This window comes from Physella acuta, unplaced genomic scaffold (genome assembly GCF_028476545.2).
Source record: "Physella acuta isolate Inbredline_101_S28 unplaced genomic scaffold, ASM2847654v3 ptg000079l, whole genome shotgun sequence".
In the NCBI taxonomy this organism is placed as follows: Eukaryota; Metazoa; Mollusca; class Gastropoda; family Physidae; genus Physella; species Physella acuta.
This window is the reverse complement of record NW_026731599.1, coordinates 880,896-905,253: the sequence shown is the minus strand read 5'-3', so window position 1 is coordinate 905,253 and position 24,358 is coordinate 880,896. Positions and strand designations below refer to the sequence as shown.

Below are 24,358 nucleotides of genomic sequence, written 5' to 3'. Positions count from 1 at the left end.
AGATAGCATCACTTAGGCTGGGTGCCAAACCTGGTATCACCATTTTGGGTGATCGTCAAATTTCAGATGTGATCTCATTATTAAAATATTTCTGGATATAAAAATCACTTGAGCTTTTTGTATACTATATAAGATATAATATTTACTAAATTCAATTACAAAAGGGGAGATAGCTAGACCAGTCTAGTGAGATGTGGTTCACACCAAATGTTTACAATTGTTGAGCCGGTTTGTGTTAGTGTAGGCTATTAGAAGCGGCTAATATAGTTTTTAAATGAATTGAAAATAAGGGGAGGTAGTAAGATTAAGAACTACCCTTGGCTGGAACAGTTTGCTGTTGTCTGAAAATTGTGGTCACTGGGCTGAGGGTCAGCTACTGATGGTGTTTTAAAGCAAATCATTTTTGTGGCATCCACTTAAGAACAACATCACTTATTTAACTACTTGAGATGTAAATATCATTCTGCTCTGCTTCTACTTTAAGGTGAATCTTTAACTTTTTTAGAAATCTAGTCTGTCAACTGAATAGTTAGCTAGAATGGAGATTGGGTAACAAAGAACTTACTAGAAAAGCTAATTAGCAGAGAAATCTAACCAGATATCTGACATGAGACATTTAACCTTACCAGTTAGCTGGATATCTGACATCAGACATTTAACCTTACCAGTTGGCTGGATATCTGAATCAGACATTTAACTTTACCAGTTGGCTGGATATCTGACATCAGACATTTAACCTTACCAGTTAGCTGGATATCTGAATCAGACATTTAACCTTACCAGTTGGCTGGATATCTGAATCAGACATTTAACTTTACCAGTTGGCTGGATATCTGACATCAGACATTTAACCTTACCAGTTGGCTGGATATCTGACATGAGACATTTAACCTTACCAGTTAGCTGGATATCTGACATCAGACATTTAACCTTACCAGTTAGCTGGATATCTGACATCAGACATTTAACCTTACCAGTTAGCTGGATATCTGACATCAGACATTTAACCTTACCAGTTGGCTGGATATCTGACATCAGACATTTAACCTTACCAGTTAGCTGGATATCTGACATCAGACATTTAACCTTACCAGTTGGCTGGATATCTGACATGAGACATTTAACCTTACCAGTTAGCTGGATATCTGACATCAGACATTTAACCTTACCAGTTGGCTGGATATCTGACATGAGACATTTAACCTTACCAGTTAGCTGGATATCTGACATCAGACATTTAACCTTACCAGTTGGCTGGATATCTGACATCAGAAATTTAACCTTACCAGTTGGCTGGATATCTGACATCAGACATTTAACCTTACCAGTTGGCTGGATATCTGACATCAGACATTTAACCTTACCAGTTGGCTGGATATCTGACATGAGACATTTAACCTTACCAGTTGGCTGGATATCTGACATCAGACATTTAACCTTACCAGTTGGCTGGATATCTGACATCAGACATTTAACCTTACCAGTTGGCTGGATATCTGACATCAGACATTTAACCTTACCAGTTAGCTGGATATCTGACATCAGACATTTAACCTTACCAGTTGGCTGGATATCTGACATCAGACATTTAACCTTACCAGTTAGCTGGATATCTGACATCAGACATTTAACCTTACCAGTTGGCTGGATATCTGACATGAGACATTTAACCTTACCAGTTAGCTGGATATCTGACATCAGACATTTAACCTTACCAGTTGGCTGGATATCTGACATCAGACATTTAACCTTACCAGTTGGCTGGATATCTGACATCAGACATTTAACCTTACCAGTTGGCTGGATATCTGACATCAGACATTTAACCTTACCAGTTGGCTGGATATCTGACATCAGACATTTAACCTTACCAGTTGGCTGGATATCTGAATCAGACATTTAACTTTACCAGTTGGCTGGATATCTGACATCAGACATTTAACCTTACCAGTTGGCTGGATATCTGACATCAGACATTTAACCTTACCAGTTGGCTGGATATCTGAATCAGACATTTAACTTTACCAGTTGGCTGGATATCTGACATCAGACATTTAACCTTACCAGTTGGCTGGATATCTGACATGAGACATTTAACCTTACCAGTTAGCTGGATATCTGACATCAGACATTTAACCTTACCAGTTGGCTGGATATCTGACATGAGACATTTAACCTTACCAGTTAGCTGGATATCTGACATCAGACATTTAACCTTACCAGTTGGCTGGATATCTGACATGAGACATTTAACCTTACCAGTTAGCTGGATATCTGACATCAGACATTTAACCTTACCAGTTGGCTGGATATCTGACATCAGAAATTTAACCTTACCAGTTGGCTGGATATCTGACATCAGACATTTAACCTTACCAGTTGGCTGGATATCTGACATCAGACATTTAACCTTACCAGTTGGCTGGATATCTGACATCAGACATTTAACCTTACCAGTTGGCTGGATATCTGAATCAGACATTTAACTTTACCAGTTGGCTGGATATCTGACATCAGACATTTAACCTTACCAGTTGGCTGGATATCTGACATGAGACATTTAACCTTACCAGTTAGCTGGATATCTGACATCAGACATTTAACCTTACCAGTTAGCTGGATATCTGACATCAGACATTTAACCTTACCAGTTAGCTGGATATCGTAGGTCACTAATTTTCTTGAGGTCTTCCATAGACTCCAAGTGGGGGAACATTTCATAGCTGTGCTTGAGGAAGTAGGGGAAGATGTCATCAACATGGCCTGAGGAGACACCAGTACCTTGTTAACCCCACCACAAGCACCATCAGACACCATCACACCCAGACACCATGAGACCCACCACAGACACCATGAGACCCACAACAGACACCATGAGACCCCACTACAGACACCATGAGACCCCACTACAGACACCATGAGACCCCACTACAGACACCATGAGACCCCACTACAGACACCATGAGACCCCACTACAGACACCATGAGACCCACCACAGACACCAAGAGACCCCACTACAGACACCATGAGACCCCACTACAGACACCTTGAGACCCCATTAGGGACACCATGAGACCCCACTACAGACACCATGAGACCCACTACAGACACCATGAGACCCACTACAGACACCAAGAGACCCCACTACAGACACCATGAGACCCCACTACAGACACCATGAGACCCACCACAGACACCAAGAGACCCCATTAGGGACACCATGAGACCCACTACAGACACCATGAGACCCCACTACAGACACCAAGAGACCCCACTACAGACACCATGAGACCCCACTACAGACACCATGAGACCCACTACAGACACCATGTGACCCCATTAGGGACACCATGAGACCCCACTACAGACACCATGAGACCCCATAACAGACACCAAGAGACCCCACTACAGACACCATGAGACCCCACTACAGACACCATGTGACCCCATTAGGGACACCATGAGACCCACTACAGACACCATGAGACCCCATTAGGGACACCATGAGACCCCACTACAGACACCATGAGACCCCACTACAGACACCAAGAGACCCCACTACAGACACCATGAGACCCCACTACGGACACCATGAGACCCCATTAGGGACACCAAGAGACCCCACTACAGACACCAAGAGACCCCACTACAGACACCATGAGACCCCATTAGGGACACCATGAGACCCCACTACAGACACCATGAGACCCCACTACAGACACCATGAGACCCCACTACAGACACCATGAGACCCCATTAGGGACACCAAGAGACCCCACTACAGACACCAAGAGACCCCACTACAGACACCATGAGACCCCATTAGGGACACCATGAGACCCCACTACAGACACCATGAGACCCCACTACAGACACCATGAGACCCCACTACAGACACCATGAGACCCACTACAGACACCATCAGACCCCATTAGGGACACCATGAGACCCCACTACAGACACCAAGAGACCCCATTAGGGACACCATGAGACCCCACTACAGACACCATGAGACCCCACTACAGACACCAAGAGACCCCATTAGGGACACCATGAGACCCCACTACAGACACCATGAGACCCCATTAGGGACACCATGAGACCCCACTACAGACACCATGTGACCCCACTACAGACACCATGAGACCCCACTACAGACACCATGAGACCCCACTACAGACACCATGAGACCCCACTACAGACACCATGAGACCCCACTACAGACACCATGAGACCCCACTACAGACACCATGTGACCCCATTAGGGACACCATGAGACCCACTACAGACACCATGAGACCCCATTAGGGACACCATGAGACCCCATTAGGGACACCATGAGACCCCACTACAGACACCATGAGACCCCATTAGGGACACCATGAGACCCCACTACAGACACCATGAGACCCCACTACAGACACCAAGAGACCCCATTAGGGACACCATGAGACCCCATTAGGGACACCATGAGACCCCATTAGGGACACCATGAGACCCCACTACAGACACCATGAGACCCCACTACAGACACCAAGAGACCCCACTACAGACACCATGAGACCCCACTACGGACACCATGAGACCCCATTAGGGACACCATGAGACCCCACTACAGACACCATGAGACCCCATTAGGGACACCATGAGACCCCACTACAGACACCATGAGACCCCACTACAGACACCAAGAGACCCCACTACAGACACCATGAGACCCCACTACGGACACCATGAGACCCCATTAGGGACACCAAGAGACCCCACTACAGACACCATGAGACCCCACTACAGACACCATGTGACCCCATTAGGGACACCATGAGACCCACTACAGACACCATGAGACCCCATTAGGGACACCATGAGACCCACTACAGACACCATGAGACCCCACTACAGACACCATGAGACCCCACTACAGACACCATGTGACCCCATTAGGGACACCATGAGACCCACTACAGACACCATGAGACCCCATTAGGGACACCATGAGACCCCACTACAGACACCAAGAGACCCACTACAGACACCATGAGACCCCATTATAGGGACACCATGAGACCCCATTAGGGACACCATGAGACCCCATTAGGGACACCATGAGACACCCAGTTGTGTACCTGAACCTTGTAGAATGTCACTAAAAACAATATGAAGATCAACTGGCAGCTGTTCTGACTTGATACAAAATTCTCTAAAACTGAGGAAAGCCTTGTAGAATAAATTGTCTGAAACATTGAAAACAATCAGATTTCATTTGGGAAAAGAGTGATATGCAAAACATGAAGTAGCAATCAAGTCAAGTTGTGAGTCAAGTTGTGAGTGTGAGTCAAGTTGTGAGTGTGAGTCAAGTTGTGAGTCAAGTTGTGAGTCAAGTTGTGAGTCAAGTTGTGAGTCAAGTTGTGAGTGTGAGTCAAGTTGTGAGTGTGAGTCAAGTTGTGAGTCAAGTTGTGAGTGTGAGTCAAGTTGTGAGTCAAGTTGTGAGTCAAGTTGTGAGTCAAGTTGTGAGTCAAGTTGTGAGTCAAGTTGTGCTAGTTCTTAATGTCAGAAGTTTCATGAGCACCATGTGGTTTTGTTTACTTACTGTCCAATCCATTCATGAATGCAAGTTTTTTTACTTCCTCTCTGCTGTGAAACTGGGACAAAAGTTTGACCAGGTTTTCTAGGATACAAAACAAAAAAAAAACAAAAAAAATTCATAAAAAATGTTTTAATAACAAACTTCTATATACTAATGCACTAAAAAGTAGAAAATACTATTTAAACAACTATGTGGGTCTCTTCCTAAACATTAGTAAAGGTATCCAATAGATACTAAAGTGATCCACGCTTTTCTTTATAGTTATAAAGTTCTGGACAATAAAGTTCTGGACAATAAAGTTCTGGACAATAAAGTTCTGGACCATAAAAAATTTGGGCTCACCTTTCCTAATGGTTCCTGTAAGCTCCTCCCCTATATTGATATCATCAGCATTCTTTGTGGCAGGCTTGATTGTGATTGGTTGAATGACTGAAGAAAGCGTATCCTTGGATTTTTTAGACTTGAATCTACGGCACATATGTGTACGAACCTTTATATGAGTCAACACAGGGCAACTTTTCCTCAGCATTGATCCAATGAGTCCATTGATAAAAGATGAATGTTCAAGTCCATATGATGAAAGACGACAGGCCATTTTGTTCTATTGCAACCAGCCTAAAACACAACATAGCTACATTACACAGGCTTCATATGCTCTTTCTATTCTGATTGTAATACTTACGTTACAATTTCTATTCTGATTTAAATACTTACGTTACAATTTCTATTCTCATTGTAATACTTATGGTTACAATTTCTATTCTGATTGTAATACTTACGTTACATTACAATTTCTATTCTGATTGTCTACATAAAAATATTCTAATTGTCTAAATTACAATTTTTAGTTTTATTGTGTAAAATAATATTTTTTATTCAGATTGTGTATGTTACAATCTCTATAATAATTTTTTGGACTATTGTCCAATGTATTTTTGTCAGGAGCTATTTGGTTTATGCCAGATTGTCAGAAGTCATTATGTTGAGGCCTATTTGTAGTAATTAATGGCAGTCCTTTTTGGAAGGGATGTGTTCAGTCCATTTTGTCCCATGATCAAGCTGGCAGACTTGCCATAGGATCAGTTGTTGCTGTTCTATCTTGCTATCATAGGATCAGTTGTTGCTGTTCTATCTTGCTATCATAGGATCAGTTGTTGCTGTTCTATCTTGCTATCATAGGATCAGTTGTTGCTGTTCTATCTTGCTATCATAGGATCAGTTGTTGCTGTTCTATCTTGCTATCATGCATTTCTCTTCACCCCCTTCCACTGTTTCATGACACAAACAGCAGACCCGCCTGACTAAATAGCAGACCCACCTGACTAAATAGCAGACCCGCCTGACTAAATAGCAGACCCGCCTGACTAAATAGCAGACCCGCCTGACTAAATAGCAGACCCGCCAGACTAAATAGCAGACCCGCCTGACTAAATAGCAGACCCGCCTGACTAAATAGCAGACCCGCCTGACTAAATAGCAGACCCGTCTGACTAAATAGCAGACCCGCCTGAATTGGCTTCACAGACCCACACTGCTCCCATTACATAGGATATGTGAGAACATTGAAGCCCATATCCCACATTCTGGTAGGTGGTGCACTGTACTGTACGGGTGGACTCACTGAGTGATGTTTGAGAACATGCTTTACAAGGGAAGGGTGGGTGGGGGTAGTAGCGATATGCCTATAGAGGAAGGGAGGGGGTGGCTAGGCATATAACCCTTCTCTCCCTCTCCACAGCATATAACCCTCTCTCCCTCTCCACAGCATATAACCCTTCTCTCCCTCTATACAGCATATAACCCTTCTCTCCCTCTATACAGCATATAACCCTTCTCTCCCTCTATACAGCATATAACCCTTCTCTCCCTCTATACAGCATATAACCCTTCTCTCCCTCTCCACAGCATATAACCCTTCTCTCCCTCTCCACAGCATATAACCCTTCTCTCCCTCTCCACAGCATATAACCCTTCTCTCCCTCTCCACAGCATAAAACCCTTCTCTCCCTCTCCACAGCATATAACCCTTCTCTCCCTCTCCACAGCATATAACCCTTCTCTCCCTCTCCACAGCATATAACCCTTCTCTCCCTCTCCACAGCATATAACCCTTCTCTCCCTCTATACAGCATATAACCCTTCTCTCCCTCTATACAGCATATAACCCTTCTCTCCCTCTCCACAGCATATAACCCTCTCTCCCTCTATACAGCATATAACCCTTCTCTCCCTCTCCACAGCATATAACCCTTCTCTCCCTCTATACAGCATATAACCCTTCTCTCCCTCTCCACAGCATATCGCATTTCTTTCAAATTTATGGACAGATTTGAAAATGTAACTTTTAATGTAAGAAGGGAGAGGGTGGATCTTTATCTATTAATAATTTTTTTTTTACTGCTAAAGCATAATGTATGAAATATTTATTCAGCTTAACTTATTCATTATTGCTAATGATAATGAAGGGGTTTATTTTGGTTAAGGGAGGTTTAAAGGGAAAAATTAAGGAGGCCCAAAAAAATTGTCATTTATTTTTTATTGCGTTTCTAGCTAGGAAAATATACTATTAAATCGATCCCACGTATTTCAGAAGTATTTTAAAAACATTTTTATTTCATAATGGTGTATGACAGGAAAATAACCAAAAGCTGAAAAAATCCCTTTTTATGTCAATTTTTGTCATAGCAACAGCCATTTTGTATTGTGCGAAACCTCGACCATGTGGTATCAAATTAAAGCATTAAGCTTAAGGTACAACACTAAGCAGATATGGTATGTGGCCTCACCTAATTTAAATGAGATTGTTTACATGCTATTTTTTTTTCTTACAACTGTACTGTGACCTGATTTCATGAGTGGATTTGTCAATTATTTTTTAAGATTTTTCAATAAAACTTCACAGAAGCATATAAAAATATCTTAGAAATGAATTAAGATAACTAAAAGTTAAAAAGAAATTAGCATTATAGGCCTAGGGGTGGCGGATCATAATGATAGTGGAAAAAAAATCGAACTTTATATTTTTGTTTTTATGACAATACTAGGCATACTGCCTAGCTTCACTTAGGTTTTTAAATAAATTTGAGAATTTGAATACTTAATTATTTAGCGATGGATTAGGAAGTGCTTAAATTTAAACAGTAATGCTAACTATAGAAAAAAGAATGTTGTTTGTTGTTTAAATTCCGTTCTCAGAGAAAATATTGTTTTGAGTTTATATTTAACTCAATGCAACAAGCCCGCCAGGTGGTTGAGGCCACGACGGGGGGACGTTCTGACCGGGATTCAAAGGGATGACTCGAAATATCATCCTCATTATTTTCTACTGAAATGTTTTAATACAGTTGTTTAAAAACAGCTACATTAATGAAAATTGATAATATTTTTGTAACTTTCAAAACATAAATTCTCTTTAACCATTAATGTCCCGTAACGCCCGCTGCCGCCCGACACCGTTAATGTCCCGTAACGCCCGCTGCCGCCCGCTTAAAATACGCATAGAAAAATTAAATTTGTTTCATTAAAATTTGGCCTACAAATCCTAATTTTTAACTAAACAGGAAGTCGGATAGTTTCACCATCCTTTTCCGGTCTTATAATTTCAATGGCGCTTTTGAAAGATAAAAAATAATAGCTTCTTTCGATCTCGAAATTTTAGACTCATCTGTCCTTTTTTTAGTAGATTTAATGTTAAAAATAAAATAAAATAATGCCTCTAAACGTATCTAGGCATGTATTTTATGAATTATTTATCTTAAACATAACCAAATTGATACTTAACTGTTAAATTCGATGCTTAGTTGTTTAGACAAAAATAAATAAAGTTGACTACCGAAAATGACCTGTTTTGAATTTTCTCCGACATTTTTTATTTTTTTACTGTACTTTTACCGAATATAATATATTCTATTTAATACTGTTGGAAAGCCAGGTTTATTCCCAACATTAAGCAGTAGTTTTTATCTTAATTTTCAATTTCATTTTGACAAAAACAAATATTTTGTGAAACTATTCACTTGATCATACAGAGTTATGCTCCTTACATTGGGCCGTCATGGGTGGAGTTTTGGTAGAATGAATGGGACATTAATGGTTAAAATATGAAATAATTACTAAAATTTAGTGAGTCACCTTTTTTTTCACATTTTTACTTGTCTCGGCCGATTATTTTTATACGTAGTAACTCAGTAACGGGTAAAACTCCATTTTAGCGTATTTTATTCTCCGTTGCTTGTTTACCTCCAGTTGAGCGTATTTTATTATAACAACCGAAACACACCAAAACATTAGGAAAACACGATTTATTTTTACAAGCTTTTATTTAACTCACTTCCTCGTCATTCTGTCTGTCGTCAGTCGTCAGTCTAGATAGAAACGCAGGAGTGAAAATTCGGAAACTTCTACTTGACCGATACGATTCACAGTTGGCACGTGGGTCAAGACATGAAGACAATGCAATCTGAAACTAAATTTGACTTAATTGGATGCCTAATTAATTTTTTATTAATTAATTAAAATTTGGACCGAATCAATAGGCATGTCTATCCAACCACACCACACGCGTCATCACGTTCAATAGCTGCGCCATCAGGTTTAATAGCTGCGCCATCACGTTCAATAGACGCGCAATGGTTTTTAGTCATGTAACACTATTGTAAATAAAACATGTAAAGTACTGAAAAAAAATTCATTAAAAAACGTTTTAATAACAAGCTTTTATTACTAATGCACTAAAAAGTAGAAAATAAATTATACACAACTATTTAAATTACTATAAAGAAAAGCGTGGGTCTCTTCTCAAATATTAGTAAAGGTATCCAATAGGTACTAAAGTACTAAAGTGACCCACGCTTTTCTTTATAGTAATTTAAATAGTAGTGTATAATTTATTTTCTACTTTTTAGTGCATTAGTAATAAAAGCTTGTTATTAAAACGTTTTTTAATGAATTTTTTTTTTGTATTGTATTTTTGTTTTAACAAATGAATAAAAATAAATATTTAAAAAACACGACTTGTTTATTTGTATTGTATTTTGTATTTATTTTCACTATAGAGTTGTATGTTATTTAAATTTATAGTAAATCTACTATCCTTCCCAATATTTTGATATATGTATCAAGTATGATTTTTTGTATGAGTAAATTTCTGACTTTTAAAAAAAATTGATGTGGGGTCGTCCATAAATGACGTCACACTCATAAAGGAGAGGGGGGTCAGCAATTTTGTGACGGTGTGTGATGAGGGGGAGGGGGTGGGGGTTTCAGATGGTGTGACTTAACTTTTTTGCATTATAAAAAAGCAATGTTAGAAAAACAAGTTTTAGCCGTTATTTCGCGTTTTAGAAAACTGTTTTAATAAATTGTAATAGGAATTGATCAAAATACTCTATGTTGACAGAGTTCTGACAAGATTTTGGAAAATATATCGATGTTTTAAGAAAAATTCAACAGAAATTTTGAGAGGGGGGGGGGGGGTGTAGGCTGAGGGGGGGGGGGGTCTGACTTTTTGTGACGACGTGTAAAGGAGGGGACGGGGAGGTAAACATCGTAAAAAAAAGCGTGACGTCACAAAAAGCAAGACTCCCCCCAAAAAAAAATGACGTAGCACCATCTAACCCCCCCTCCCCTCATCACACACCGTCACAAAATTACGGACACCCCCTCCCCCTACGAGTGTGACGTCATTTATGGACGACCTCTAACATTTATTTTTATTAAATGACAACCTGAGTTGTCACACTTTCTCTAACACTCCAAGCCATCCCTCACCAAATTCCACCCCCCCCCCCCCCGGCCCACTTTCGGCAGCATTATTGTGCCTTTTAATACTTTTATTCAGTTTAGTTGAAATTGGAACACTTAATTGTACAAAGTGTGCATCTCTATTTTTATAACCAACAAACAAAGCACTTCAGTCAGTCTCTTTGTTGTTTTTTATTCATTTGTGAAAACAAAAATACAATACAAATAAATAAATCGTATTTTTCGGTTATTAAAATAAAATACGCTCAACTGGAGGTGAACGACAAGCGGAGAATAAAATACGCTAAAATGGAGTTTTACCCAGCCAGTAACGTACCTGTAGGGGGTATTTTTTTCTGACAGGTGAAGACAACCTACCCCCAAAATCTCACCATGAAAAAAATGTGTGTTTTTAAAAAAAAAATTGGGGGTACTCTCTGGTTTTTTGAAAATAAATTAGAACTCTACTGTTTCCTGTCATTTCTACCATGTTTTTTGAACAGAAGAAGATCAGCTCTGTAATGAAGTAAAATTTTCGTTTTTCTGTGGTTTTTTTTTACCAAGAAAACTTCAAGTGAAAAATAGGTAAGTTTGAACCTATTATAATTATTATTATTATATTAAAGATTGAAGCTGAAAAGTGAATAATTATACAGAAGAACCTTTTTCCTTTGTAACAGAATCATAAAATGTTCAAAAAGAAGTCAGCAATTTACCTAAATTAATTTTTTTCCTAACTCAGTAAGGCAGCTTTTTTTGGCTGCCATCTTGTTTCCGTAATAGATAATATATAGTAAAATATACACTCATTTCAAAACCTGAGTGCTTTAATAAATAGTTGAAGATTGAAGCTGAACAGTAAATAACTATACAGAAGAACCTTTTCCCCTTGTAATAGAATCATAACATGTTCAAAAAGAAGTCAGCAATTTACCTAAATTAATTTTTTTCCTAACTCAGTAAGGCAGCTTTTTTGGCTGCCATCTTGTTTCCGTAATAGATAATATATAGTAAAATATACACTCATTTCAAAACCTCAGTGCTTTAATAAATAGTAGAAGATTGAAGCTGATAAGTGAATAACTATACAGAAGAACCCTTTCCCCTTGTAATAGAATCATAAAATGTTTAAAAACATGTCAGTTATTTATTTAAATTAATTTTTTCTTTAACAGAATTCAGTTACAAATTTCTTCACATATCTAGTGAATTTGGCAAAGCGTGCTGTTCCAGACAGCCCCTGAAATGATCATGTGAAGAAGCTCGACCCCAATAGCTGCTAGCGGATCGATGAGGATGATTTTGGACAGAAGATAGTGGCTGATATGGTTCACCAGTATCTGTTGGTGGACAAAAGGCTCCTGCAATATGTCCTGTCTGTGCTGTTACAGTAGTCTACGCAGGATGTTATGGAATGGCAGATATTTGTGAGATATCCCCTTACTTGACTGGTAGCTATTCTGACCCTTCTGAGGAAATGTTAAAATGGACTCAGCTTCTGCCCACAAGATCCATGCTGAGAGGATGCTGGGATTGATGGACTTCCTGATGCGCTGAGCTCTAAACACCACTGGGTTTTCTGGATTTCAGAGTGAGGCAAAGCTGAACACAACCCTTCAGTGGCTGGAAAGGAAGTCAGAAGCAGAGCAGAAAGTCCTAGAGGGACAGCACTTGGCTGGTAAGGACTGCAATTGCTCCAGAAGGTTTATGAATAAGAAGACTGAGATTCATGTACATTCTCTAATTGTGGATCTTGCAGTAGGTGACCTCAGTTTTGATTAATGTTAGTGGTGAGTTATTCATTTTATTATTTTTTGTTGGAACACCCAGCCATTGAATTGTTTTAATCAGCTCAATAGAATGTACTGGATAGTATTGACTGTATTGTATGTAAATTAGAACCTACACATGAGGTGAGTAAGATACAATTTTTCCCCTCATTTTAAATCAAAAATGTCTTTAAATTAAAAGCTAGGCCTATTCATTAATTAGGTAGGCCTATAGCCTAGTATACTTTAATTCTTTGCATTTCAGGGTACATAATATATTTGTATTGTAATATTATAGTCAATATGTAGTTTTAAGTTTTTTAAGATAGTGCTCTCTCGGGCCTAACAATTTAAATTTTAAAAGAATTATTTTGAAATATTTTGTATTAAATTTTTATTATGCGCAAAATAATAGCAAATTATTATAGCTGTAATTAAATTTTCTGTGTTGTTTCAGGGCTGATATTATTGTAACTTTTATTTGTGATAAATTGTGATATAATATTTCCAAATACAATTTTTTTAAGATCATTTTGCTGTTTTTGTTGTTTTGCTGTATGTGTTATCTCCCTTTTACAATATTTGTGTTGTTCGCCTCATTAAAAAACAAAAAAAAATGATTTCTCAGCTTCTAATTAAGCTAGAAATACAAATGAAGTATCTATGTCATGTTTACCTTTAACACTAGGTAATTAACAGGTTTAGGCCGGTATAAAACTCACTAATTCTAATCCAATGCTACTACTAGATCGGTAATCTATCGTTTTGGGTACGTAAAATCGCCCGCGATTTGTAATGTGAAAAACAGGTGACTCCTTAAATTTTAATAATTATTTCACATTTTGAGGAGAATTTATGTTTTAAAAAATTCAAAAATGTTTCCTTGATTCATTTATGTACCTGTTTTTAAACAATTGAATTAAAACTTTTCCGTAATAAATGAAGACTAGCGATGTTTCCAACAGATGCAACCATGCTCATTTACTATAGCAGCCATCTTGTCTAAGTTTTATTTTTATAAGCTTTTAGCGCCAGATTCAGGGGGAAGTCACTCTATTTTACAAATGGCTGCTGTTTATATAGCAAATCTTGCTCTCAGACACTGCTGTTTAAAGTTAATTTCTGGCCTATATCGATATATTTAGCCATTGATTTAGGTTTATTATTCATTTATCTTTAATATTTGACACAAAAGTATGACAATATACTTCTATTAAAGCCTTGACAATGAGGTAACGTTTTCGTACATAAATAGCCGCGGGCGATTTTACGTACCCAAAACGATAGATTACCACTAGATCTAGAGTAAAGTTCCACGCGCGGTCACACATAGCGGAAAATTCCAAATTCCCGATTTTCATCGGGCGCTATTTTATAACCGTTTCACACAGAAACAAACCGAAAGCACTGTATTACTCCGCTGCCATTCTACTGTAATATGTATGAGTCATTTTGTATTCCTACGCATAGTATTTAAGATATTAATGTTTTAGTGACGTCCCTCCTTGCGATATTTTTTTTCCCTTTTTTTTTTGCCTGCGTACGCAAGAACCTGCTTGCCAACGAGCGTATTGTATACGTTTTGATCCAATTTTAATAATTGAAATAAATATTTTACACACTTAAACGTGTTGTTGATTGTATTATTAATTAATAGATTGCAAAAATAATAATTAAAAACATGTTAATTAAATTAATTAAAGACATTAAAAGTTGACCCAGTGATGACTCAAGGGACGCAACTATAATAATCATAACAAAGGGACGTAACAACCACTAAAAGACATAACGTAACATTTGCTTAGATATGCTTGTATGTAGAGACACAAACTAGATTTAGAAGAAGTAGATGATCGAAATAATTTAAAACAGCAGAAAAAAATAGAAAGTATACAGATTCTAGGCTTAGTTTGAAATATAGAGCATCTAGAACTAGGCTAGTCTAGCTCAAGTCGTTGGTTACGCAGCGATGTGAAACCACCGTAATCGACACCCAAGCTGCGGCCACCCCTATTTACCTATCAGGTTGCTTTATTAGCCTTATCTATCGTATGTAAAGTGTCCCGCATATATTGTAGAAGCTATTTATAGTTAACCTAGTTATAAAAAGCTTTGATTGGTTGGTTTTATTCATCTCATCCGGGACCTAGTGTTTTTCATAGGGGGAACTAGAACCGCCTACGACGTCATACCTCGAAACTTTAAAATTTAAAAACTCGACTTCCAGAAGGAGAAAAACAAGAATTTGACCTGGATATATTTAGAAATGGACAGGTTTACAGCAGATATCGGTAGTTTCGTATAAAACATCAAAACAAATATTGTACGAAGCGATAAACAGGCGATGATCGCACCGGTGTTTTAACCGCGCGTGGAACTTTACTACTACCTACTCTAAAACCGTACTAAAACGATACCAAAGTAGATTCTGTTATCCACCTAATCGACTATTAAAAAATCCTTCTCATGACTGTGGTGGTAGTTCTAAAATAGAATCTAGATCTAGTTTTTTTATGCAGTTGCTGAAGTGTTCTGAAATGCCAATGTTAGAGCAATTTCATCAAGCATGAATTTTTTAAGGTCGCCGCCATCTTTATTATTAATAACGTATTATTTTTAACTCGACTTTTACTAGATCTAATTATTCTAAAATCTAATCTCTAGATCTCAGAGTTGTAATACTACTAGGCCAATAGGATAACAACAACAAAAAGTTTCATTTTGCTCATTTTGTCACCCTCCTAGCTCCGCCATTCACTGCACTGTTTTTTACCACTCGGCCTAGCTACTTTTAATAATTAAATTGGGTCTTTAATTGTCTTAAAAGAAGATATATTTAGATCTATATGCAGATGTGTAGGATGTCGAACAAACGGAATTGAAAAAATAAATACGATGCGCCTACTAAAAATGTTTTGTTCTTTTTGTTTATTTTAATGTTGGCTTTTTTTTCCAAAAATTCTTACTAGATCTGAATGAAATTTTAAATTTTAAAAATCTTTAAAACCAACTTATAAATGCACCATAAACCCACAAGACCCTTGTGATAGTCATACATTCAAGGACTACAAATAAACAATAAAAATATTATGATCTACATTTTTTACAAGTTTTTAGTTAACTTGCTTCCTCTGTCTGTCGTGCTTTTGTATGTCGTCCGTCATGGGTCGAAACTGCCGAGCAAAATTTCCATCACTCGTAACAAACCGATTCGTTTGAAACGTGGGTCAAGACCCGAACACAATATGCAATTTGACCTCAACTTTGACTAAATTGGGTGCCTAATTAATTATGTTATGAATTAATTTAAAGTTGGCTTAATATTTACCGCGCTATTATATGTACATTTTTCATGTTAATTAGTTTTTAGCCATGCAACTCTATTTTAATTTTTTTTTTATTTTAGTGGGGACCTGCTAAAAAAAAAACTGCGTAAAAAAGTTCTTTTTAAAAAAAAAAAAAAAAACCTTTCATGTAATATTGCACTGAAAAGGAGTAAAATAAATAATTTTCTTTATAGGCCTATATATTTTTATTATATATAAATATAATACACAACTAAGCGTGGGCCACTATTTTATTTATTGAATACCTTTGCTAAGCGACCAACGCTTTTACTTACACTTTGAATAGTAGTGTATTATTTATATATTTAAAGAAAATCATTTATTTTCTCGTTTTTTTTAGTGCATTATTACACGTTTTTTTATAAATGTATTAATGGTACGATTATGCGATTGTGGTCTAAGGGATTTAACAATGAAATAATGTCTTTCTTCAGTATATCAGGAGTTGTGTCCCATTATTTTATTTTTTTATGTGTTGGGTTTTTTTTTTCTATTCATTCCTGTAACAATATCTCCAATAAAAAAGGAAAAGAAAAAACTAATCATGTTTTAAAATACTGCAAGGAGAGTTAAATGTTTTTTCCCTGTGGTCTAAAGGAATTAACAGTATTTTTTTTTCATTTTCATTTTCGAATGCCACGAGTTTTTTTGTTTTTTTTTTTATATATATATTTTGTATCATTTCTCTGCGACTTATATTTTTAAAATACTTCTCGGTTATTCCTTCACACTGAAAGAATGCAAGAAGAAGTAGGAAGGGGAAACATTCTTGCTTTACTAAAATGAAAAAAAATAATTGTATTGTTACCTCCCTTTGACTGTAAATGTCAATATGCTGGAACCCAAGTTAACTGATGCCAAGTGCAAAGATAGCCCCTCTGGAACTCTGGGGCCAAAATGTGTACTTACAAAAAATGTAAGGTTAAGGACATAGGAAACTGAGGGGGTTTTTTTGTTCACTTCAATCTTTCTATCACTTTGATTCACTTACTCATTACATTCTTAATGCTGCACTTTTTCCTTAAACTTGATGGAACTTGACTTAAATTCACTGAAAATAGTTTAACTTAAATTCCACTTGATAATGTATTATTACTTTCTCTTAATTTTTGTTTCTGCTTTTCTATTCGTTTGTCTTAGCCTCGCTTCCCCCTCCATTAGTTGCAACAATTTTCAGGAAATGTGAAACCTGCATATATATATATATATATATATATATATATATATATATATATATATACACACACACACACACTAGCGTTGCCGCGGGAATAGAAGAAAGTCCGACGAAATATATAAGAAGGGTTTCATCCATGCGTTACCAATCCTATATTCTTAGACGCGTGACCTTGTTTTCTAAAAGTGAGTTAAAATGTAAACAATGCCTACGCTTGGATCATAAATATCGGGACACGGGTTTACCTACACTACCGCATGAAAATCTTGAGTGCACATTAATCACTCACCGAAATAATTAGGTAGAACACATTTCGGTGACCGCCCATGTGTCAGGGACGTAGAGGGTCGCTCTAAGCCCCCCCCCCCCCCCCCCAAATTAAACTACAGCATAGGCGCCACGTACGGCCCATGGCTCCTTAAAACTAACAGGCGCCATCGTGCTCATAGAATAACCCAGAGTGCCAAATAGCATCCTGTTAACAATGATGCAGATTGCGTCATTCGATAAAGTGACACAAATGAACAGGATTTTTTCTTTAACACGTAAACAAATTATTTGACGTGTTATAACCATCAGTCTGTCTGATGCAATATGTTAGCGTTACTAATTGTCTATTATTAGATTCTCGATCTCAATTTCTGATTGGATTGTCTAAAAAATATGCAAATTATATCATTCGCAAAGTGACGTAACTGTTTGGATTTTTTACGGACAAAAAGAAACATCCCAGTTAACCTTGGTTAATTTTTCTGATTATTAAAATAAAACGTATTACATGGCCCTCAGCGGCCCACGTGAGCCTTTGTGCGCCGAAACTGTTTGCAGCCAAATCGCACCCTCCCAGGGCGCCGGTGGACACGCCTGATTCAATTTAGTGTTTGTAACGCCCAATCCTATCACACTGTTTAGACCGAACGTAGTCGCCATAGCGATCAAGGGAAAGACCAGGGCGCCAAATCTCACCCCCTGGAGTGTTCTAATCAAGTCCCTGGAGTTTGATGGCTATCGGGTGAACGTTGTGAGACCGCAATCGACTTTTATTTTTATTTATGGTATATAGAGAAAAAAACAAATCGCGCCATGTCGGGGCGCCACCTCTGCAAATTTGAAAATGGTTTTAACGCAGAAAGCTCCCTAGGAATATTCTCAACATCTTCCCAAAGTTTCATGTCGATCGTGTGAAAGGTATCACTGCAATTCACTTTTATTATTTTTTTATACCGTACATAAAGAAAAAAAATGCGCCCTCCTGTGGCGCCGCCTTTGCGAAATTAAAAATGATTTTTTTTTTCAGAATTCTTCCCTGGAGTGTTCTAATCAACTCCCCAAAGTTTGAAAAAAAAATTCCGCAGAAACCTCCCCAGAAATATTCACAACAACTTCCCAAAGTTTCACGGCGATGTGATGAGAGATGTAGTATTGCATAAAAGACACACACACACACTTTGACACACACACACGCACAGACATACATTGCTTTATATATATATATATATATATATATATATATATATATATATATATATATATATATATATATATATGGGGTCATCCATAAATGACGTCACGCTTTTTTGGACGATTTTTACCTCCCCCCCCTCCCCTCCGTCACACTTCGTCACAAAAAGCCAGACCCCCCCCCCCCCCTAAAATGACGTCACACCTCAACCTACAACCCCCCTCAAAATTGCAGTTGAATTTTTTTTAAACATTCATATTTTTCCAAAATCTTGTCTAAACTATTACAATTTATTAAAACAGTTATCTAAAACGCGAAATAACGTCTGAAATTCGTTTTCTAACATTGCTTTTTTATAATGCAAAAATGTGACGTCGCAACATCTGACGCCCCCCCCCCCTCCCCCTCGTCACACATCGTCACAAAATTACGGACCCCCCCCCCCTCCCCCCTACGAGTGTGACGTCATTTATGGATGACCCCTATATATATATATATATATATATATATATATATATATATATATATATATATATATATATATATATATATATATATATATATATATATATATATATATATATATATATATATATATGTTACGGTCAAAGCCCGAAGTGCGGCCAAAGCGCGACTTTATTAGTCTATTACTGTTATAATTAATTGCTGCTTGAAATAAATCTTGTGATTTGCATAGATGTGCCGACCAAAGATAATTTTTTAACATGTTTAAAACTTTGAGTTTAAAAAGTTTCCAAAAAGGCGCCACTTTGCTAAAAATGGCCAGAGGGGGAGCGGCCACTCTCCCTGCTCCCCCCTGATATATATATATATATATATATATATATATATATATATATATATATATATATATATATATATATATATATATATATATATATATATATATATATATATAATATATATAATATATATATGTTACGGTCAAAGCCCGAAGTCGGCCAATGCTAGGATTGGCCGGCCAATCTGCGCATTGGCCAATATCGCCTCCCATAGGTCGGTCAAAGTCCGAAACTTTGCTTTGTTTCGGCCTTTGGCCGGCCAATCCGCAGACTGGCCATGGTGGACCGGTCAAAGTCTGAAATAGCTCTTGATTTCGGCCTTTGGCCGGCCAGTCTGCGGACTGGCCATGGTGGACCGGCCAAAGTTTTAATTAGAAGATCATCTGGCTAGGGACGACCGGCCAAAGTTCGAATTAGAAGATCATGAGCAGATTTTTTTTTTTTTTATGCCGTAAGGATCATGAAATTAAGTCTTTATTGATTATTAATTAAAGTAAATGACAGAAACATTCAAATTTTTTATTGTACTATAGTCTCAATCTATCAATATCATCATTTGTTACAACATGTTGAACTTTTATGGCATTTAGAATTACATAGCAGCTTGTTATTTTTACACTTGCAGCGATTTGTTGTGCACTTAGTTGTGCAATTGCAGCGAGTGTAGCCTTGGCCCCCAGTCAATGATTGTGAAGATGCGATGGTTCATAGTGATTTTTCCTCAGTGCCAACTGACGAAAATAAGAGCAGTTTTTTGTGAAGAATTGAAAACTCAGTTTTAGCATATAGTTGTTTTAGAACACCATGTTCAGTTCCTAATTTGTAGAAACCGCCCTCGACGCCCATGACAACTGCAATCACGCTTCGGGGATCACCGTGACCTCTGTCAACATCTGGAAAACGGATGCTTACATTGTCACCCGCTTCACCATCTTTAAATTTTGTATTTGATGTTTTAAGCATCTTAGCACCTTGAGTTTGCAAGCCAGTATGAGCTGCTGACCTGTGTTACATGATGTCTTGTTTGTTGTGACACAATCTGCAGGTAATGTTCCCTCCGTACCCTTCGTCTGCTTCATTGGGTATTCCACAAATAGCATGGACATCGTTGCCACAGGATCCACAAGAATGGGCTGCACTACAATGTTTTTCACAAGCTATACAGAAGCTGTTGGCCACATTATTGTCACGCAACTGGTCTGGGCGTTCTGCCACGGCAGCAGATGTGTTAGCTGAGGCTGTCGTTGCATTTATGGCAATCTCCATTTCTTGTTCAATGTTCTCAAGATCTTCCTCAGTAACTATTTTTTCGAGAGCCCATATATGGAAACTAACATGGATTTACATTTTTTTCTTTTGACAGCCATCTGCTATGTCTGTCTCATGGTCTGACGGTTCTTTTGATAAATGTTGCCTTGCATATAGAATGCTATACAAACAAGAGCTAAACAATACGTTGCTCTCAATGAAAACGCACCCAGAATAATGAAAATGCGACCACAACTTAGTCTAGATAGAACATTGGCCAGGACATACCGGCCAATGTGCGCATTGGCCGGCCAATTTACAAAATACGCAGTCAAGTTTTAAGCGCTTCGGACTTTGGCCAGTACGTCCCGGCCAGTGCGCGCATTGGCCGGCCAATGTACGAAATACGATCTTAGTGCTAAGTTCTTCGGGCTTTGGCCAAGAGAGCCGGCCAATGCGCGGATTGGTCGGCTAATCCGCGCTTTGGCCGCACTTCGGGCTTTGACCGTAACATATATATATATATATATATATATATATATATATATATATATATATATATACATATATATATATATATATATATATATATATATATATATATATACATATACATATATATATATATATATATATATATATATATATATATATATATATATATATATATATATATATATATATATATATATATATATATATATATATATACATATTATTAGCCAATATAGGCCTCCACAAATACATGGAGTTTCAGCAGACTAAAAATGTAAAGTACGACTGTAACTGGTTTAACTGTTAAAATACATCCTCGTCGTCAACAGTTTTTAAATTTTTATAATTAGACATAGATCTATTAGGCTACATGTTTACATAAATAGATTTAGAGATTTTTTTGTTAATTTCCAGGTTGCAATAATAAGAAATTGGAAATTTTTATAATTAGAAATGTTACACGGTTTAGTGACGTTTACACAAATAGATTTAAAAAAAATTTTTTTTTAATTTCCAGGTTTTAATAATACTCTCAACTTCAGCACATTTTATCTGGCAATTATACCTTAGCGGCAAGTTTGTTGACAAATGTCGGCTGCAACCACTCAACGAACGGAGGAGATAAACTCTAGATCTAGAGAATCTAGATCTTACTTTTAAACTGCATTGGTCTAGATCTATATCTATCATGGTTAGTTAAAAATATGATTTTGGTCATGTTGTTTATTATGCAATCATTTAGATCTCTGAATTGGTTTTGACATTAAGTTCTAATCCAATACCCTGGTTTAAAAAAATCATGTTTAAACTTGAATTTAGATTTAGATCTAGATTCTAGATCTAGATCTAGATTCTAGATCTCTATCTAGATCTAGATCTAGAATAGTTAAGAATAGGTTCTAAATTCATACATTTTTATTGATACTAAGTATTACTAAGGCTATCCCTATGAATTTAAGGTTACTCAAGAGGTTAGGGCAAGGCCTATAATTTTAACAATGAACCCTAGTGGCTAGTAGTAGTAGTAGGCCGTTCGATTCAACACTTCCGGGTTTGTCATTTTCGTGGCATCTCACGGCTCATGCGCTTACTAAAATGACGACCAGTTTCGCTTTCTCTAAACGGTAGAGGGATAAAACTATTGATTACGATGCCATCGTTAATTTTAGAAAACGGAACTATCCGTTTCTATTTCAGTCTGTTATTTAAGAATTCCCAGATGTACTTTTGACCTAATTTCTTTGTTTGTCTCGCAAGCGGCGCGTAAGTGAAAATAGCTCTATGTATTCTTGTCTTTTAAATCAAATAAATCTGAAATATCGCATTCCTTGGAACCCAGCCTATGTTACTTGAAAACTTTAAACTATTAATTTAACACACATTACAATTAACTGGTAATAATTTCTTGGGTTTATGAGATGTGTTCGTGGGAAAATGATCACCCCCCAATAATGCCATTTTATTATAATCTTGTTTGGTGAAAACGAGGCGCGGGAAAATGTGTGCCGCGCAAGAATCTAAACATTTGGCTAGATTTAAGACTGTTTTTTTATGTCACACCTAAAAATAGAATGTTTACGCTTTCTTCGTTGATGATCGTTTTTATTATTTTTTAAACTGAAAGTTATTAGTTAGATTGCAGATTTTGTAACTTGATATACTTACGCTTTATCAATTTTAAAAGCATAGCATGCTAATTGTAAACAAATATAGTCATAAAACACAGAAATATAAAGTTCCAATTGCGATGTGACACACCCGGGTCACACCCCCTCAAGAAAACACGTGTTTATTAAGCTGTTTATCTCACTTTACAACAGTAATTAAAATTAATTTTCAAATTTTTATCACTTAATGGGTAAGATTAAGCACTTGTTTACTAAAAATAAAAAATAAAACAAAAGCAAATTCTGTTTTAATGAGGGTCACGGGTCAAGTTTTTTTTCCTTCTGTCAAGTTCAGTGGAGGGTGCCACAGGCTGACTTGACTTTGGAATTTTTTTCAGTAATAATGACTTTGCACAGAAAGTTAAAATATGCTAAATTAGCTTAGTTTACTAGTGTTCTAGCTATTATTGATACATTTTTAATAAAAAAATCATTCTGTAATTCTCATCAAAAAGCCTAAACCATAGTAAAGTACCGCAAGCGGTCACACATAACGGAAAAATCATATTTTCATCGGGGTAAAACCTTAGTTTATCTTTTTAAATTCTGCCAAAACTAGTAATGTGGGGGAGAGGGAATTAATGAATATGTCTTTAAATATGAGTATATTTTCGTGTATGGCAGGAAACAGGCTAATCTATCGTTTTAGGTACGTAAAATCGCCAGCGGCTAGTAATGAACAAAAAAGTTAACTCATTGTCAAGGCTTTAATAGAAGTATATTGTGATATATTTGTGTCAAATATTATAGATAAATGAATAATAAACCTAAATCAATGGCTAAATATATCAATATAGGCAAGAAATTATCTTTAAACAGCAGTGTTTGCGAGCAGTATTTCCTCTTTAAAAAGCGGCCATCTGTAAGTTAGAGTGGCTTCCCCTGAATCTTGCGCTCTAAGTTTATTATAAAAAAAAATAAACAAGATGGCTGCTATAGTAAATGAGCATGGTTGCATCTGTTGTAAACATCGCTAGTCTTCATTTATTACTGAAAAGTTTTAATTCAGTTGTTTAAATACAGGTACAGAAATGAAACAAGGAAACATTTTTGTATTTTT

General features: G+C 37.0%; 2 protein-coding genes across 11 annotated transcripts in view; one reads left to right on the top strand and one right to left on the bottom strand.

Annotated features, from left to right (window-relative positions):
- The window catches only part of LOC131955385 (ATP-dependent RNA helicase SUPV3L1, mitochondrial), a 38,847-nt gene extending 22,988 nt beyond the window's left edge, over window positions 1–15,859 (bottom strand). Inside the window, exons 1-5 of one of the 8 annotated variants that reach the window (XM_059319530.1) lie at window positions 15,837–15,859; window positions 5,931–6,203; window positions 5,592–5,669; window positions 5,128–5,235; window positions 2,649–2,763 (exon numbers count right to left, since the gene is read on the bottom strand). In XM_059319530.1, the coding sequence (XP_059175513.1) occupies window positions 2,649–2,763; window positions 5,128–5,235; window positions 5,592–5,669; window positions 5,931–6,183 (554 nt within the window). In that variant the 5' untranslated portion in view covers window positions 6,184–6,203; window positions 15,837–15,859. Of the gene's footprint in view, window positions 1–665; window positions 676–2,648; window positions 2,764–5,127; window positions 5,236–5,591; window positions 5,670–5,930; window positions 6,204–15,488; window positions 15,733–15,836 lie in introns of those variants that run through there. The other 7 variants (XM_059319538.1, XM_059319528.1, XM_059319515.1 and 4 more) reach the window with 7 other exon arrangements.
- Window positions 15,860–22,207: 6,348 nt separating this feature from the next.
- Window positions 22,208–24,358, top strand: part of LOC131955266 (uncharacterized) — a 40,349-nt gene continuing 38,198 nt past the window's right edge. For all 3 annotated transcript variants that reach the window (XM_059319318.1, XM_059319327.1, XM_059319310.1), the window contains exon 1: window positions 22,208–22,322. In XM_059319318.1, coding sequence (XP_059175301.1) covers window positions 22,320–22,322 — 3 coding nt within the window. In that variant the 5' untranslated portion in view covers window positions 22,208–22,319. The remainder of the gene's footprint in view (window positions 22,323–24,358) is intronic.